Source organism: Rhinoderma darwinii, chromosome 4 (genome assembly GCF_050947455.1).
Source record: "Rhinoderma darwinii isolate aRhiDar2 chromosome 4, aRhiDar2.hap1, whole genome shotgun sequence".
NCBI classification, from domain to species: Eukaryota; Metazoa; Chordata; class Amphibia; order Anura; family Rhinodermatidae; genus Rhinoderma; species Rhinoderma darwinii.
In genome coordinates, this window is record NC_134690.1 from 238,853,558 (window position 1) to 238,873,187 (window position 19,630).

Genomic DNA, 19,630 nt, shown 5'->3' on the forward strand with positions numbered 1-19,630 from the left:
CCCCTTGTAAACAGCACCAACACAGCCCTCCTTGTAGAGAGTGCCACACACAAACCGCTGCCCCCCTTGTAGATAGCGGCACACTCCCACCTTGTAAATAGCACCACACTCCCCCGTTGTAGATAGGGCCACATACAGCCCACCACCCCCCTTGTAAGTTGCGCCACACTCCCCATCCCTTGTAAATAGCGCCACACTCTAAACAGAGCGGAGAGCGGTAGCCTACCTCTACCACTCTCGGCTGTGCCTGGACTGACTCACCGGAGGAGCCGAGGAGGTAATGCGGCGCAGGCAGCGGCGGAGTTCCTTCTGACCAGGGTCGGTGACAGCCCGGGAATGGACCAGTGAGGTCAGGTGACAGGTCAGGTGACTGGTCTGGTCCACTCCCGGGCCGTCACAGACCCCAGTCAGAACACCGCCGCATGAACTCCTGGCTCTTCCTAACGCCTATCAGCAGCGATCAGCTGCTCTGTCATGGCTCCCCTCCTTCCCTACCAACTAGTTGTGTCCGGGCACATGCCCCGACTGAACCCCCCCCCTAGCTACGGCCCCGTGCAAACCCCACACATGTCATGCACAATGAGGCAATTGGCATCATGCTCATGCGGGCTTTGCCTTCCTCTGGATTAACACGGTAGGATTATAGGTTGGACTTGATTGACCTATGTCTTTTTTTAACCTTATCGACTATGTAACTATGTAATGCAAAAATGGTATAAAGCAAATTTCTATTGGACTCGGTGGCAATGGAAAAACATTCACTGGAGTTAAAAGTCACACATCACTGTCTAATAGTTTAACGGTTCAATCTAGATTTGACACTTATTGGAGAATTCTTCCTGCCCAAAAACTTACTGCCAACTTTAAAGTCTGAAGAAGGAGAAGTAATAGCATGAGGCCAATGTCATGGTTTGGAATGAGCCCCTGAGTTCCAGAGAAGGGAAATCAATATGCTATAGAGAAATGTGTGCTTCTAACTTTGTGGCAATAGTTTGCGCAAGGTTTTTTTCTCTTGCAGCATTATAACTCCTCCATGCGCAAAGCCCAATGCAATGTTTATGAAAATATGCTTTTCAGTGTTTAGTATGGGAGAATTTGACTGGCCCTGACTTCAACCATAGCGAACACCTTTCTGATGAATTGGAATGCAGTCTTTAAACCTGACCTTCCTGCCCACAGCAGTGTCTGACCTTCTTAATGTCTTTGATGATCAATCAATACAAATCCCTACTGTTATTTTCCAAAAATAGCAGAATGCATTCTCAGAAGAGATTGTCTGGCATTTAGAAAGGCATGGCTTCTAGAAAAGAAAGTTTTATTTTACCCCATTATAAAGCTATGGTGAGGGCGCAGTCCGGTTTTGGCACCAGTCCATGAAAAATATATAAGAGAGCTGGCGAAAGATCAATGAGGGGCAATCAAATTAATAATAGGTATGATAGATCTTAATTATGAAGAAAGGTTGTCAAAACTAAATTCATTTAGCCTAGAGAAGAGACGGCTGAGCGTCAATATGATTTCTTCCTGAGTGGTAAGGGTCAGGGAGACATTTTTGCCGCTTTGTTGCATATTAATTAATTACATTTAAAAGGTGTTTTTTTTTTTTTTTTGCTTTTCCTTGAATAAACTGGGGATTGTAAACATAAAAGATTTAACTTGATGGACTTAGGCCTTTTTTTCAACCCACTAACTATGTAACTATGTAAGAAACTGTTGTAGTAGCAAGTGAGTTCTTCAAATGAATGCTAATGCACATATTTTGGAATGCGATGTTATGATGTCCATGTTATGATGATACTTTTAGCCATGTAGTGTGTATGTTCATAGAATGTGATGATGAAAAAAATAAAATAAAATCTACCACAATAGTTTACAGTATTTATTGTATTCTGAATGGTTGACATATTTAATCAGAGACTTGTTTCTGACTGACTGCTCTGAATGACTAAGACTCTGTTCACATCTGCATTGGGGTCCCGTTCTGACGTTCCGTCGGAGCTTTCCGTCAGAACGGGACCCTGAACAGACACAAACTGACACGAACGGAAACCAGAGGATTCCGTTGCCATCACCATTGATTTCAATGGTGACGGATCCGGTGCCCATAGTTTCCGTTTGTCTCTGTTGTGCACCGGATCCGTCTATATTTGACATTGCATTTTCAGTCATTTAAATGCAGATTTTTCCAGGTATCCTTTCTTTCAAGTGACATTTCTCCTGTTTGAATTCTTATAGGGCAAAAGTGGGGGTCCCTCTGGCACTTATTCTGCAGCTTGGCCACTATTCTGTAACCAGGAGCCATATTCTTCTGCCATGGACATCCAGAATCAGCCAGAGGAGCTGATCAGTGCGGGGTCCAGGTGTCGGACCCCCACCGATGATATACTAATGACCTATTCTGTGGCTAGGTCATCAGTTGTCCATGTGTGGACAAACTGTTTAATACAAAAAGTATATTGCAAAATTGTACAACTTTAATTAGACAAAAAAATAACATTAATTTGCTCAAACTGGACATCCCCTTCAAATAAGAGGATACATATTTAGTGGGAATATAATGGAAGAACTTTAATTGGTATTTATATGTACAGTTTCTCCACATATCCTGGACACTATATTATATATTGTTGATCTTGATCACATGTTTTTCTTTTGACTCCGGAGCTGAAGAATTTATTGATCCTTTTGAGGTCATCTTAGCAACAATGTACTTGAGCTGTTTTTCCTCTATTATTAGTTATTTTTTGTATTTTTTGTTATCTACAAAAATGTTAATAAAAATTACCAAGACCCTAGCTACAGAAAATAATATTTTTTTTCAAAGGGCCAAATGATTTAATCCATTGTAAAATGGAGAAATGTATAAAATTTACATAGCATACATTTTTTATAGCAGTTACCATGATAATTATAATGGTGATTACACAGAAGAACCCATTACGAAAAAGCAGGAATTTATTTTTCTACAATGAGAATTATTTAACCCTCGAAAGACCCATGTCTTAAAAAAAATACTTGAAGAAAAAAATCATCATGTGAGGAAATTATCTAATGTTGACCCCACAAGTTATGTATTATTTATTATCTGACAAATCTCAAATATTATTTAACAATTTGGGGAAATTTATTTATACAGTATAAATTAATAAACAATGTTGTTGGAGAAGTGTTTTCTGATGAATTTTGCTAATAATGATTTATAATTGTTCCATTTGTAGGCAAGCAAGCAAAATGGAAAATCACTGAAGAAGAGAGCTCAGGATTTTTTGTTGAAGTGGAGTTTCTTTGGAGCACGAGTTATGCACAATCTGACATTAAACAATGCAACCAGTTTTGGTATTAAATAATAATAATAATATTAATAATAATAAAAATCTATAGTTTGAATATAATTATTAATAGAAAAATGTCTTAAAAGAAACTGTCTCCATCCAAATTAGGAGCTACAGCTATTGTTTGACTAAGGCCGCATTCAGACGGCCGTGTTTGGTCTACAATATACGGACCGTGTGTTTTGCTGTGTTTCCCGAACCGACCATGGTTCAGGGAGCCGGGCACCTAGGATCATAGTTATCCAAAAAAGAGAATGTGAAGCAGCACTCAAATAAAGTGAATTTATTCATCCAACATGGAACCACAACGTTTCACCTCCTCTATGAAGGCATTTTCATAGAGGAGGTGAAACGTTGTGGTTCCATGTTGGATGAATAAATTCACTTTATTTGAGTGCTGCTTCACGTTCTCTATTTTGGATATCTAACACATAAGGAGAGGTCACTCCTTTATTTTTGAAGCCTTGCACCAGCCTAGTCAGGCATTTGTTCACAGTGCTGCTCCAATCCTTTGCTTTTTTCTAGCATCATAGTTATGTATGGAGTCCCTGCCTCTTTGCTGGAGTACTGTCACATACTGTAATTACGATTAAAGTATGGGACAGTATTCCAACGGGGCAGAATGGACTCCTAGCATAATACATAACTATGATGCTAGTAGCCCGTTTCCCTGAACTGTGGTCGGTCCGGGAAATAAGGCTGGCACATGGTCCGTATATCACGGACCGAACAGAATGTGACTTAAGTGCAATGCATACTCAATATACAGTATTAAGACATTTTTTTTTTCTCTTCCTGATTCTCATATTATATTTGGCAAGCTCAAGGTTAAGAACTATTACTGCATTTATTTAGTTGGCACAGTTATCCAACAACCAGCAACCATTCAGCGTAACAAATATGCAATAATAGGGTCACAAGGAGGAAAATACTTTCTCAGAACTTTATGTGCAACCACTGATTAACTATATAAATGGTACTGCTGCTTAGCTAAACAAATACAACAAAACAACTTGACAAAAGAGCGCATCTAAGAACTTTTCTTCCATTTATTTCTATGCAATTATGCCAGGTAACTGGTGGAACTGCATTGATATATAACCCAGTCTATAGGAAATTGTAATAGTATTGATTATAGCAGTAGTAGTAGAGTGGATATAACTAGTTGATAACTGGTAGTAGTAGTAGTAGTAGTTGTAGTAGTAGTAGTAGTAGTAGTAGTAGTAGTAGTAGTAGTAGTAGTAGTAGTAGTAGCAGTAGTAGCAGCATTAGTAGTAGTAGTAGTAGCAGTAGTAGTAGCAGTAGTAGCAGTAGTAGTAGTAGTAGTAGTAGTAGTAGTAGTAGTAGTAGTAGTAGTAGTAGTAGTAGTAGTAGTAGTAGTAATAGTAGTATTAGTAGTAGAAGTAGTAATAATAACGGCTGCTGTAGCACCAAATTACAAAATTATGAAAATACCAACAGTTGCTATAAAAACCGTTTTACATATACAATGTACATTTTGTATATACTTTAAGACAACCAAAATTGTATTGAAGAATGGTCTTCTAGAGGGATGGTCCTCTCAAAGAAAATGGCCAGTATACATAGGATATGGTAGAACTGAAAATTTGTCACACAAAAAAATCTGGTCTAGGTGGCTGATGGTCTTCTTTTGGAGAGGTTTCACTGTATATATTCACTGTGAGTACTTGGTACATGATGATCAATTCTTATAGAGTCTCACCAATGTATTACATGGTCTAAATGAAGATGTCAATGTTTATCATTCCTTTTTTTCTGCAATTAATCAAATCAATAAAAAAATGATCTGGAATGACCATGATATACCACTCCTGGGTAGTACAATTCCTCTTATAGTTTTCAATTGCTAGGAATAAATAAGACCAAGTAAGGTGTTAATGTGTTCCTAAATGCCTGTCTACTTGTATTTGACTTAGGAAAGTGTGTGCCCACTTTTTTATTTAAACACAAGTTAAAGTAAACTGAAGCAGATCAGTAAAGCTTATTGTGTATCAAGTTGTATTTGCTATTCTTTATTAAAGGACATCTCACTTTCATCTGTATACCCTTTCATCTGATTTGTGTACCATCAAGCAGTCGGTGTATTGAGCTATATCTCATTCAACCACAGTTTAGAGCAAGATCCCAGAATCGTTCCCTTGTTGATTTTAGTAGGTCATTTAAAGTCCAACAATTATTTATTTATTCCTTTGTCTTTACTTACTCTTTCTAAAGAGTGGTGAGATGGTCATGGAGATAATAACAATATTACACTCTTCCTTTGCTTGCAGGTTCATTCCATTTAATTCGAATGCTGCTAGATGAATATATATTACTTGCAGTGGAAACACAGTTTAACAATGATAAGGAACAAGAACTCCAGAATTTGCTGGATAAGTACATGAAGAATGCAGGTAGGTTTTTATATTTATTTTTTTATTATTATTTTTGGTGTGTTTTTAGTGGCATTTTCATTAGAAACATTTTTTTACATGGATTTTATTTTCTAGACTTGAAAACACTTTGTTTTGTCAAATCCCACATGGGGACTTGAACATAAGATCCTTTGATTGCTTACATAATACACTGCACTACTTTTATAGTGTAGTGTATTATGCCTGCCTGTCAGTATTTTAATTGTAGGCAGCCTAAAAGTGCCATCCTTTATTAGTCCCCTGTTGCCATTACCATCTCACCGCAGGGGCACCGATGCATTCCTCTGTCAAATTCCTTAAATGCCATGGACACTAATGGCCTCTAAGAAGATAAATGGCCAAGATCGGAGCTAACTTCGATCGTGGCCGATGCAGCAGGGTGTCAGCTGTATGTTACAGCTGACACCCTCTCCTGATATTGATGGCTCAACTACTGAGCTTGCGCCATTCAAACTTTGTACATGTATAGCACAGGGCAGAAACGGGGTTACAGGAAGTACATAAATAACCATCTGTACATGTCCCCCACCACCACATTAGGGAAGCTAATTATGTAAATACCTTAAATGGAAGGGATAATATGTTCCTAAGATTCATTGGCCTCAAAATCATATGGCCAGTAGGGAAAGGAGATGGGGGTTTACAAGCAGAAATTTCCCCTCTCTGACTTCCAAAGGAGACAATTTGTGCCATTACTTTAGATAAAATGCTAAAACGGACAGTTTTGAGAGGGACATGTTTAGGACGCTAAACCTCATCAGTATGACAACATTCTCATGGTTTAGTGCCCTTAAATCTGGTGGTTTCCCATAAAGCTGAATGTGGAAAAAAAGATATTTCTGGCCATTTATTCCTATATAAGACCTACAAAATATTTAAGATATCAGCTTAAATTTGGAACAAAAAGAAAGCCTTATATTTAATGCAGAAAAATATATATGGTATAAAAACTTTGTAGTAGACTAAGAAATATATAAAACAAAACACTTATGGAATGCAGCATTCCAAAAGTTAAAAGTTTACTCTGGACATCGAAGACCAAAAGGCCCCCCTTCTTTAAATGGTTAAAAAAATACCTTGAACTTGGAAGAAAGCACCACAAGGCAATATCCTATATCCCTGCCTACATCCACCTCTGAATTAAAAGTTTGCATAGTCCCACTGAAAAGTTACATGACTCTTTAATGTCTGTCTTACATGTATTTATGCACTAAATCCAATTCACCCTATAAAAATAAACTGCAGCTAAATATTTCACTAGTTTCACTAAACAATAAGTTTTAAAAGTTTCAAGTTTACATGAGTCTTCTTTAATAAAGATACAGTATATATCATGCTTCCTTTACAGGCACAATGCTTAGAATTAGTACCCTACTGAAAAGCTGTGGTAACTTTTTATTCTATCTTTATAGACGCAAGCAAAGCAACCTTTACTGCGTCCCCAAGCTCCTGCTTCCTTGCAAGCCGAAACAAGTCCGGAGGACTTTCAAATGATCCTGCAGTAAAAAACGAATGCCTTCAAGAACAGACTTACTCAAATTTGTCACCAGACCAGCATGCTGAACTTGTTCGGGGTTTACATTCCTTCTCCAATGAAGATAACGAGAGTATTCCACTAACAGGTAGCATGGTAGAATGTATCTACTGTTTTGATTGCGAAGACTAATAGTTTATATTTTTTAGAGTGGATATTGGTTGGATAATAGTAGACAATATAGTAATAAATGTTCAATACCATGTTGCTTAGCATAGACTTGAAAATACAAGAATTCGTTGATCAAAAAATATATATAAAATACTACTTTAAATTGTTGCCTTTCCGTTAGACCAAACTGCTAGCTCTTAGAGAAGTTGAACATGTCAGGCTTATGTCTATTTTCAACCTAGTTAACTATTTAATTAACTATTTAATTAACTATTTAATTTCTTGAATCAGTGAATTAAATTTCCATGTAAAATTTGTATTTTTGTAGATCAGATGGAGGTATCTCAAAGCACAGCTCATCTTATGACACCACCGATGTCACCTGCCATACTTAACCGAGGAAGTGTTATAAACCAAGGACCAATGGTTTTGAGGCCCTCCAGTGTGAGCGCAGGATTAACAGCTCATTCTCAGGTTTCTTCATTTTCTGAGCCACTTTACCACAATCTTTCTGAACCTAACCAGAACTACTTTGGAAATGGTTCTAACTATCAGGCCATGTTCAGAGCTCATGCTCAGTCTGCTTCTGGGAACTTTCAACATAGGCTGGATCAGAGTAGATACCCACAGTTAAACGACCAACAAGTAACACGGGATTATTTTACCAGCAGTTGTGCAGTGACTCCATTTAGTACCCGCCAATCATCAAACTACGGGTCATCAAATCCACAAGAACTACAAGGCATGCAATTCTTTAATTCAAGTGGATTCAATTTCTTAAATGGTGCTGCTTCTGGAAACTGTCAAGGTGGAACATATTCTTCAAACACATCCAATGGTATTGTATACAATGTTTAATAATGTGTTTTACCCCACCTATTAATCTTATTACTGACATAGGCATTTTTACACTCCTCTTAGTTCCTTTTAAATCTTTATGGTGCACGCCAAACCAGGGGCATGGTGGTCCCAATCTTCCCCACAAACGTATAGCAGAAAAAAAGAAGGTAGGCAGCACTCAAAGGGTAAGGATAAATCACCAGTAGTTTATTCCAGGGTTCAACGTTTCGGCCTGTGTAAGTATGCTTGATAAAGGCTTACACAGTCCAAAACATCGCACCGTGGAATAAACCACTGATGATTTATTCTCACCCTTTGAGTACTGCCTACCTTCTTTTTTCTTACTAAATAATAACAAACATAACCTAAGGGGAACATATTCATCATAGTTGACTGGGTGTGGGGAAAGTACACTACATGGGAAATTACTCAAATTGGATTTTTTCTTTGCATTGTTCACATGTGTAAAGTACCGTGGAATGTCTGTTCAGTTTTAGCTAGCGTAGCAAGTTTTGTGTTCATTACAGTAACTTAAAAATACTTGGTATTTTAATAAACAGTAAGGAAAGTCTGTATAATAGGGAGGTTGTGTGGAAATAAAATATCATGAAAAGGTGGGCAACTTGCAGCCATTCTTCCATGCTCACTGCCCTGTGTACATAGACTATTCTATGTCACACAGAGTCCTACTTAGCTATATGTGTACTTAATTTGTAGCAGAAAGAAAGCCACACATCCTTCCTTACCTTCCATCATACTAAATGAGAAAAATGGAAACATCTGAGTATGCTCACTGTGTCTCTCATAGTCTATAATAGAGAGTGACAATACATGTCAAGGAGGAGAGGGGACTCTGAATGTTATATTACTTTGAATAAAGTAAAGTGCCTCATATGATACCATAATGTGGTACATTGACGATCACTGGTTTAGGTACTGTAATGCAATCATGTTAACTGACGTGGACATAGTTTTCATTTTCTTTCATTTATTTACTATGACGTTTTTATCCAATCAGCCAAACAAAAAATATAAAATACACATTATCACCTCACAGGATCCATTAATTATGTCAAGCATGGTAAATATCAATGAATAACCTTTTACCATTTTCTATAGTTTATGTACTTTGCATAATGTTTCTAGTTTGAACAGAACTAAGCTCAGTACATAAATACAATACCAAAACCAGGCAATGTACATAAATACAGAACCAAAACCAAGCTCAGTACATAAATACAGCACCAGAACCAGGATCAGCACATATATACAGCACCAGAACAAAGCTCAGTACATATATACAGCATCACAACAAAGCTTAGTACATAAATACAGCATCCGAACCAAGCTCAGTACATATATACAGCACCAGAACAAAGCTCAGTACATATATATAGGACCAGAACCAAGCTCAGTATATATACAGTGAAGGAAATAAGTATTTGATCCCTTGCTGATTTTGTAAGTTTGCCCACTGTCAAAGACATGAACAGTCCAGAATTTTTAAGCTAGGTTAATTTTACCAGTGAGAGATAGATTATATTTAAAAAAAAACAGAAAATCACATTGTCAAAATTATATATATTTATTTGCATTGTGCACAGAGAAATAAGTATTTGATCCCTTTGGCAAGCAAGACTTAATACTTGGTGGCAAAACCCTTGTTGGCAAGCACAGCAGTCAGACGGTTTTTGTAGTTGATGATGAGGTTTGCACACATGTTAGATGGAATTTTGGCCCATTCCTCTTTGCAGATCATCTGTAAATCATTAAGATTTCGAGGCTGTCGCTTGGCAACTCGGATCTTCAGCTCCCTCCATAAGTTTTCGATGGGATTAAGGTCTGGAGACTGACTAGGCCACTCCGTGACCTTAATGTGCTTCTTTTTGAGCCACTCCTTTGTTGCCTTGGCTGTATGTTTTGGGTCATTGTCGTGCTGGAAGACCCAGCCACGAGCCATTTTTAATGTCCTGGTGGAGGGAAGGAGGTTGTCACTCAGGATTTGACGGTACATGGCTCCATCCATTCTCCCATTGATGCGGTGAAGTAGTCCTGTGCCCTTAGCAGAGAAACACCCCCAAAACATAATGTTTCCACCTCCATGCTTGACAGTGGGGACATTGTTCTTTGGGTCATAGGCAGAATTTCTCTTCCTCCAAACACGGCGAGTTGAGTTAATGCCAAAGAGCTCAATTTTAGTCTCATCTGACCACAGAACCTTCTCCCAATCACTCTCAGAATCATCCAGATGTTCATTTGCAAACTTCATACGGACCTGTACATGTGCCTTCTTGAGCAGGGGGACCTTGCGGGCACTGCAGGATTTTAATCCATTACGGCGTAATGTGTTACCAATGGTTTTCTTGGTGACTGTGGTCCCAGCTGCCTTGAGATCATTTACAAGTTCCCCCCGTGTAGTTTTCGGCTGAGCTCTCACCTTCCTCAGGATCAAGGATACCCCACGAGGTGAGATTTTGCATGGAGCCCCAGATCGATGTCGATTGACAGTCATTTTGTATGACTTCCATTTTCTTACTATTGCACCAACAGTTGTCTCCTTCTCACCCAGCGTCTTACTTATGGTTTTGTAGCCCATTCCAGCCTTGTGCAGGTCTATGATCTTGTCCCTGACATCCTTAGAAAGCTCTTTGGTCTTGCCCATGTTGTAGAGGTTAGAGTCAGACTGATTAATTGAGTCTGTGGACAGGAGTCTTTTATACAGGTGACCATTTAAGACAGCTGTCTTTAATGCAGGCACCAAGTTGATTTGGAGCGTGTAACTGGTCTGGAGGAGGCTGAACTCTTAATGGTTGGTAAGGGATCAAATACTTATTTCTCTGTGCACAATGCAAATAAATATATATAATTTTGACAATGTGATTTTCATTTTTTTTATATATATAATCTATCTCTCACTGGTAAAATTAACCTAGCCTAAAAATTCTAGACTGTTCATGACTTTGACAGTTTGCAAACTTACAAAATCAGCAAGGGATCAAATACTTATTTCCTTCACTGTATATATAGCTACACGAACCAAACTCAGTACATAAATAAAGCGCAATAACAAAGCTCAGTACGTATATATAGTACCAGAATTAATCTTAGTACATAAATACAGTACCAGAACAAAGCTCAGCACATAAATATAGCACCGGAAGCACAATATTTGTAAATGTTTTATGAAATGTTTACTTGTATTTCTTCATTCCTTTCATATGTAATGAATAAGTAATATTCTCCCTCTTCTAATCCTTAATGATCAGACTAATTTCAGTTTAAAAGAAAACTAAATTTGACAAAACATTTCACAGTTAAAATCTAAATTGGAAATTGAGTTCCTTACTTATCTTGTACTGAATTTAAACTATATGTTCACCATTTACACTCATGTGTAAGTAGCAATTCTGCTGTGTTTTTTCTGGTTTCTGTATGTAGTTTATTCATGTGACTTAACAACATAGATTTATGTCTAAAAGATAAGCTCATATAATGCATTGCTTTTTAATTACAGGAATCCAGCAGAATTCTAAATTTAGCCTTCCGTCTGAACAAAGAATAAAATATCATATAATTGAAAAGCCGTATAAAATAAGTAAAGCAAAGGATTTACAAAATGACGGAGCCACCAAATTACGGAGGCACCAGAGTGCCTACTGCTCTATACCATGTACCTGTAGGGAATCACTGTGCCACTGTATAGTGTCATCATTAATGTTGAGGATGCATTTACTTTTGGTTGAATACATGCAGATTTGAAAACATTCTGCAATATCTCACATGACTATCATGCTCCAGCACTAAAGACCAGTAATTATATGCAGTAGAAGGAGCAAAGTGCTTATGACATATACTGCACAGTACTTTCTCATCCACCAGGTGTAGCAGGGATAATCAAGGTCTCCTGTTAGAAAACTTTATTTTGTTTTGTTTTTTAGTATACTTGTATTCACCAAAAATATGCCCTCTTCAATTAAATTTCATTTTAGATGAAAGTTAAAACTACACATAAAGTTGAATGCAGAATTAACACTAGAAATTAAAGGATGAGAAAAGACTCTTCAAGATTTTGACTGTAATGCTCCTTTGTGGGATAAGCCATGTATTTACCTCGCTAAAAATGGTTGTGCTATGCCAAAAGTTTTTTTTTTTTCATTCAATATTTATTAAACAAAGTCTAGATGGAATTAGTTGGAAAAAAAAATAGTAGTGAAGGAACAAATTTATCATAGGTTTCAGACATATCAGCCATGAAATTATCCATTTTGTGGATAAGCATGATTTCTGACAAAGGGTAAAGGGGTCACTTGAAAATCTCATGCCAGTAAACAGGTTGAGGACTTTAAACATTTTACACTAAATGTCACGAATCAAGGGATTTCCCACCATATGCAGATCATTGTGCCCTCAGTACATCCGCACCGCCTGCAGTGATCTGAGGCAGATAGGTAGAGACTTCAATAATGCAGGAACCCTGTACCATTGGGTGAGGCTCTTATAGTTGGTCTCCTGTGCCTTACTTGCCATAGAGGTTTAGGATGCATTCTTTTTACATGTTTTTATGAACTATATGGAATCTAGTAGACTATTAATCTTCCTAAACCTTACTTACAGCAGTCAGGTCACTATAAACGAGGAATGACCACATAGCGAGTAATACTCGTAACCAGACAGTACATATAAACATAACAAAAGACCTTTCAGATAACTCTTCCCGTATTGTAACAGTAATGGAATAACCAGTGGTTCTTAATAACTCACTCTACAGGATAGGAATTGTGTTGCTACCACAATTCTCCCGATCCAAGCTAGCTTCTCATAACTACCAACTCAGGACAACATTCCAAAGTCCTATTATTCCACAATTATTATATGATATAATAAATATAGCTCATTGTATTTCATGGGGGTCACACTCACCCCACCCCCCTTCATAAGGAGAATATCAAAAATGATCACCTGCTTTTAACACTTTCCAACTGTTCTTTACCTGTTAACCACGTCTTCCTCTACAGAATCATGTCATTACAGTTGTGTCACTCGGAAAGAGCAGTCTCAAAGGGCCTTTTCTTTATTTTATATGTAATGTATAGGGAGAGTTTGATATGGTTAAAGTAGGTGGAGCATAACAGAATCAGTTATTGTTTCTCTTGCATACCTTATGACTTGAGGATCTGTCATCAGACCTTACAATACAAACTGCATACATTATTAAATAGATCTCTTAGATATGATGAAGCTGGTGTACTTACTTTGAATTTCCAGGTCAGAATGGCCGTATAATGCTTTTTGAAAGTTTTGCATTCTGATAGAGACTGGACTGATAAAATGCTCATTTTAATATCAGATGGGAAAAATTTAAAAAAGCATTATACAGTCATTCTGTCATGGATTTTCAAAGTAAGTACACCAGCTTCATTAAGTTTAAGAGATCTAATGTGTGCAGTTTGTATTGTAAAATCTGGTAACGGATCTTCTTTAACACAATTCAAGCGGGGGACACTTTAAATCTCTCCCTCAATTCATTATTTGATACATGTTCACTATTCCCCAGTCTCTCATAACAAACTGAAAATATTCAAAAAACTTTTCCCTGCTTTGCAGCTTTGTGACACTTGGCGTCTTTTCCACCCAGGTGATAAGAACTATACATATGATGCCCACTTGTCCTATACTAGGACTGTTTAGAAAGATCATGGTCCAACACAATGTCCTAGCTTGGTTTAAGTTGTCCTCTCTTGGTAACTTTCAAACTTGATTGACATATGTGTTTTTTGACCTAAGTAACTTTATAATCTGTGCAGTGGTCCATTCTCTTTTATTTGATAATATATAAACAATTTACTGGGAACCTCAATGAGTCCTTTTTAGTAGAAGGCAGATCTAAATTGGTCTATATATCGTAAATCTCAGAAGTGTGCTTTTTATGTGCGTATAGTACTAATGAAATGTTTTTTATGGGAACCAAGCATGGCACTACTAGACTCAAAAGGGAATGAATGCATAAAATACACCCTCCTAGACAGGATTTGAGCTTTATGGACACAACACAAACAAACACTACTAGAGGTTACATTGTGCTCAGTAAACTGCCCTACAAAGCTTGTTGCCTGTTAAATTCCAATAAGCATTTCCAAGAGTTTTTCTTCCAACATTTTTGACAATAATCCTGACCAGCGTCATCAGGGAGACCAAACTACCTTCCATAATTACTATTCAATGCTTTAAACCTCTCTCCCCCACACATGGGGGCTCCTAGGGCACAGAGCACAAACCACTTTCCCAATTCTTTGATAAAATGGGATCTACTCCACAAACCACAGAGGCCACAAAAGAGCCTTTTGCAAAGAAAAATTTGAACTGACAATAGAAACTCTAACTTATGGTAAAAACCATGGCCCGGATGGGTTCATTGCCACATTCTATAAAACTGTTGAAGGCGATCTCCTAACTGATGTTATAAACCATTAACAAGGGTCCCTGTGCAGTCTGAGTTTTCTGCTTCTTTTCTCTTCCTCTGGTCATTTATAAGGAGGTGAAAGACCTACAATCCTGCACAAGTTACAGGATAATTTCATTTATTCTGACCACTGGAGGGCAAATGTGCGTAGCTGTGTGTAATTGCAGTAACTTTGTGCAGTCTTCTGTAAAATTCTAGGACAGGAAATAGTTGCCTGTGAGCTACCCATATCAGCCATATTGCTTCTAATGGGAATTTTTTTTCTGTCACCTGATAGCATAGGGGGCTTTCCCTCTTCCTCTCTCAGGTTTCCTAACATCAATCACAGGGAGAGGACCCACACCCTCCCATCTTGTCATTGTGGAGGGATGTGCTTGTTTCAATATTTGTCTGAAGTATGTGAAATATGGCCTGGTAGCAGTGACAAAATATTGTCTATTAGGAATGTGCCAAGCTGAGCAGAATATTCACTTTAGATGTATAGCTTGTTCGGTAACATTTTTTTTTCTTTTTTAGCACGCTCAGAAACTATGAATGCTACGAATTGTACATTAGTTCAATACTGTCATCAGTGAGGAAGGAAGTAAATAGCCTATTCTTCTACTTGGGTTTTAGAAAAAACTAATATATCTAGTAGCCTTGGATAATAACACCATAAAAAAAGTAACACATTAACTTTTTACCAAACAAGAAGTTCTAGTAGATGCAGTAGGGCACTGAATATTTTTCAGGTCAAGGTTTTGGAAATACCAAACAGCTTAGACATTTAAAGAGGCTCTGTCACCAGATTTTGCAGCCCCTATCTGCTCTTGCAGCAGATCGGCGCTGCAATGTAGATTACAGTAACGTTTTTATTTTTAAAAAACGAGCATTTTTGGCCAAGTTATGACCATTTTCGTATTTATGCAAATGAGGCTTGCAAAAGTACAACTGGGCGTGTTGAAAAGTAAAAGTACAACTGGGCGTGTATTATGTGCGTACATCGGGGCGTGTTTACTACTTTTACTAGCTGGGCGTTGAGAAGAGAAGTATCATCCACTTCTCTACACAACGCCCAGCTTCTGGCAGTGCAGATCTGTGACGTCACTCACAGGTCCTGTATCGTGTCGGCACCAGAGGCTACAGTTGATTATGCAGCAGCATCAGCATTTGCAGGTAAGTAGCTACATCGACTTACCTGCAAACGCCGATGCTGATGCAGAATCATCTGTAGCCTCTGGTGCCGATGTGTCCTCGCTCGTCTGACATGATGCAGGACCTGTGAGTGACGACACAGCGTGATCTCTCGAGAACACGGCTGTGTCTGCACTGCCAGAAGCTGGGCGTTCTGAAGAGAAGTGGATGATACTTCTATACACAACGCCCAGCTAGTAAAAGTAGTAAACACGCCCCGATGTACGCACATAATACACGCCCAGTTGTACTTTTACTTTTCAACACGCCCAGTTGTACTTTTGCAAGCCTCATTTGCATAAATACGAAAATGGTCATAACTTGGCCAAAAATGCTCGTTTTTTAAAAATAAAAACGTTACTGTAATCTACATTGCAGCGCCTATCTGCTGCAATAGCAGATAGGGGTTGCACAATCTGGTGACAGAGCCTCTTTAAGTATCTGCATATTTTTATATTACATTGCTCTCACTTTTGTCTTTTTTTTTAATTACTTTATCTAATGTACACAAGGCAAGTAGGTACAAACATAGCAAATCACTGTAAGTCAACATGTGTAGCGGTTTTAGATTAAGTTATTTGAAGGAGATCATAATCAAATAAGACATACACTACCAGGGCTAAAAAGAAAAACTATATTTAAGTTGAACTACTAGAATTAATTTATAAAGGGCCTTTTAGTGTAATGTAAAAAATTATGATTGCTTAAAAATGCAAACTCAAACCTTAAGGCTGCACTACTGAGTAATTCTGATAACATGTCACCTTCTGATTTCTGTGAGGCGAAGTGTTGTCATGTCAAATGTTGATTGAAATTGCCATCCGCAAGAATGGACACACATATACGTACATGCAAGGTCACCATGACAACACTGCATCTAACAGAGATAAGGATATGGCAGTAGTACAGCCTCAGCCTTTGGGCCTGTAACTTTATGTGATCATATTTAAGCATAGAAACAAAGAAATTTCAAAGTGTCTTTCACATTTTTAATGTTCACCAACCCTCCCACGTGTCCAAATTTCAGCGGGACAATTCTAGATTTTATATTTTATCCTGCTGTCCTGGTACTCGCTCCATTGCACCATTGAAACTGATAGGGCTTTAAAGGTACACCAGGAAATTCTGATACACTGTGTTATTCCTAGTGTAGGCCTGAAAGTGTAGTGCATGACTTCTGTCTTTGGTATTCTTTGAAATTCTGAATTGAGCACTGCACCTTAGGTCTACTATGCATGACACTTTGTTTATCCTAGAGTGTCCCTTTAATATAAACATTCTAGATGGAGCAATGCCTTCTCCTTGCTGCACATCTTTTCTAGCGTCCGCATGTTGATGTCTCTTCAATATGTCACATTCCCCATACAATTGCATGATCACCTCCCTAACTGCATCCTACACTAACCATTATAGTTTCAGTGTACCCCGTTGGTGGAGAGTTACAACGTACTGCCAAAAAGTAGGCAGGGGCAATGGAACTGAAAACCTCTAAGACATGCAACTACAATGTTAATTACGATTTTATTATTATTCTTTTTAGCATTGTGGTGGTCTCTAATTTGTTGTGTCAGGACAACCTAATAAACGTAGTTGCACACAGAGCAGTAATCTGCAGGATACTTGACTGCTTTACATGTATAATGCAGAGATATATTATAATACAAAAAATATTTCGACTACATGTTCCCCAGCTTGTCCTGCACCAACTTAGTTTAACTTAAACCAATAGACTACATCCCATAGTTCAAAAATATAGACTCCTACTTTCTACACGTACTTAGAGTAAAACACAGATTTTATTAATTTTACCTAATAATTATAGAAATATTTCATGTGTGTTTGCAAATATAGTAGAAAAAGTAAGATTAAAAGGGGCAGTGGTATATGTCCTTTTAATTATACTCACATTTTCTACTATAATTATTAGATAAAAATTAATAACACATAGAAAGTGGAGTACATATTATTAAACTACGGGAACTACTATTGGTTCATGCTAAACCAGTCACTACTATACTGTTCAATTATAACTTGTATTACTTTGCCTCCTGTGTCATATAACTGGGGGCACTGTAACTGACTCGGTAATTGAGGGATATTTGTGCATCACTTCTATTGAGGCACTGTCATTTATTTTAGCACTATGTGTGCAATTTGTCACTTTTGTGAGTTTACCATGGTACAATGTGGCTGGCATTTATGGAGAGTTATTGTGGTTAGCTCTGTTAGGGACAAACATGCATATCACTTTTATGGTTGCAGTGCACATATGAGTTACTATGGGGGTACTATGTGTTTCGATGTTATGGGGGTACTATGCAGCACTACAACTGTAAGAACATGAAACAATGTATCCAGATAGAAAGCTAGGGAAAGGCCGTGTTACACAAAGTAAACCATGGACACTCCCTATTGCAGTCTATGGGGCATATGGAAGTAGCCTAGTCGATATTGATATTGAATGTAAGGATGTATGTCAGACCCATGCATCAAAGTGCTGCCAGTTGTCCCTCAGCATGCAAGATTGAGAAGGAAGGAACTACGTGGTCACTTGTGAGTTTCTTTTTCCTTTCATTCGACCCCCATATATTTTGTTTTGTTAGTTTGCTAAACAAACATTATAGAGATAACCTCAATCCCTACTGTCAGACGGAGATATGGATGGGGACGAGCGGTCGTTACCAAGATTGCTTGTCCCTATACATTATTATCATGTAGGCAGTGCATCTACCTGTTTACACAGGGAGATGTGCTGCCGACAACGATAATATTTCACTTTTTTTAAATGATACAAACAGCAGATGATCGAGCGTTTACTCGTTCATCTGCTGATCGTTCCCGCTTACACAGGGCAATTATCGGCAACGAGCGTTCTATGGACACTCGACTGCACAGTAATCGGCCAGTATAAAAGCCCTTTTACTCCCTTCTATATGTCCCTGTCTGTAGTATATGTCTATGCAGTATTTATTTGTTGTCTGTTACCATGTAGACGCATTGGTCTGCATAGGAGCTGTAGACACAAAATAGTAGGACATTTTTAATGAAAGTCGCTTCATGTATAATTTTAGATGCATTGGAGAAATAAAAAAAAAAAGAAGTGGTAGCAAGATGAAAATGAGAATTTTTTTGTTCTTGTGTCTTTCAAAGTACAGCATTGTGAAAATGTGGAATTTTCCTCATTGATTTAAATAGAAAAATACTACACTACAGAAAAAAACGTCTAAGCATACCACTACCACCTTTAATGTTTTATATGATGCATGTTATTTTGCAGTTCATAAAACATGAATCATACATTTTAATCATTATTATGGTACTCAACGGAAAGCCAACATATGTGCGGTCAGTTCTGTGATTTTAGGATCAAAAATTTTACGACACAAAAATCTCAACAAAGTTTCAGATAATGGATTGAATATTAGCCAATGGAATTTAAGTGGTTAATACCAGATCCATCAATAGAAACATTACTGCTTTTTTTTTTAAGTGTGAACTGAGTCCTGTGCCTAAAGTGTGAACCTAGCCATAGGAAACCAATTACCAAAAGGGAAACGCTGTATTTTTATTTATTTTTCACAAAATTTTCAATTACATATAGCCCAATAAGTATCAAAATTTAGCAAAACATCAAGCCTATTTTAAATGTTTTATTCTGTGCTGACTACATACTTTACATTTTCATAAGCATTTTAATAAATAGTAATAACATTTTAATGCATAATGTGTATGAGCTATAAACGTT

General features: G+C 37.6%; 1 protein-coding gene across 1 annotated transcript in view; it reads left to right on the top strand.

The window, feature by feature from the left end:
- The window catches only part of RFX6 (regulatory factor X6), a 105,335-nt gene that overhangs the window by 77,247 nt on the left and 8,458 nt on the right, over positions 1-19,630 (top strand). Inside the window, exons 14-17 of the mRNA XM_075864247.1 lie at positions 3,219-3,336; positions 5,624-5,746; positions 7,180-7,389; positions 7,741-8,250. Coding sequence (XP_075720362.1) covers positions 3,219-3,336; positions 5,624-5,746; positions 7,180-7,389; positions 7,741-8,250 — 961 coding nt within the window. The remainder of the gene's footprint in view (positions 1-3,218; positions 3,337-5,623; positions 5,747-7,179; positions 7,390-7,740; positions 8,251-19,630) is intronic.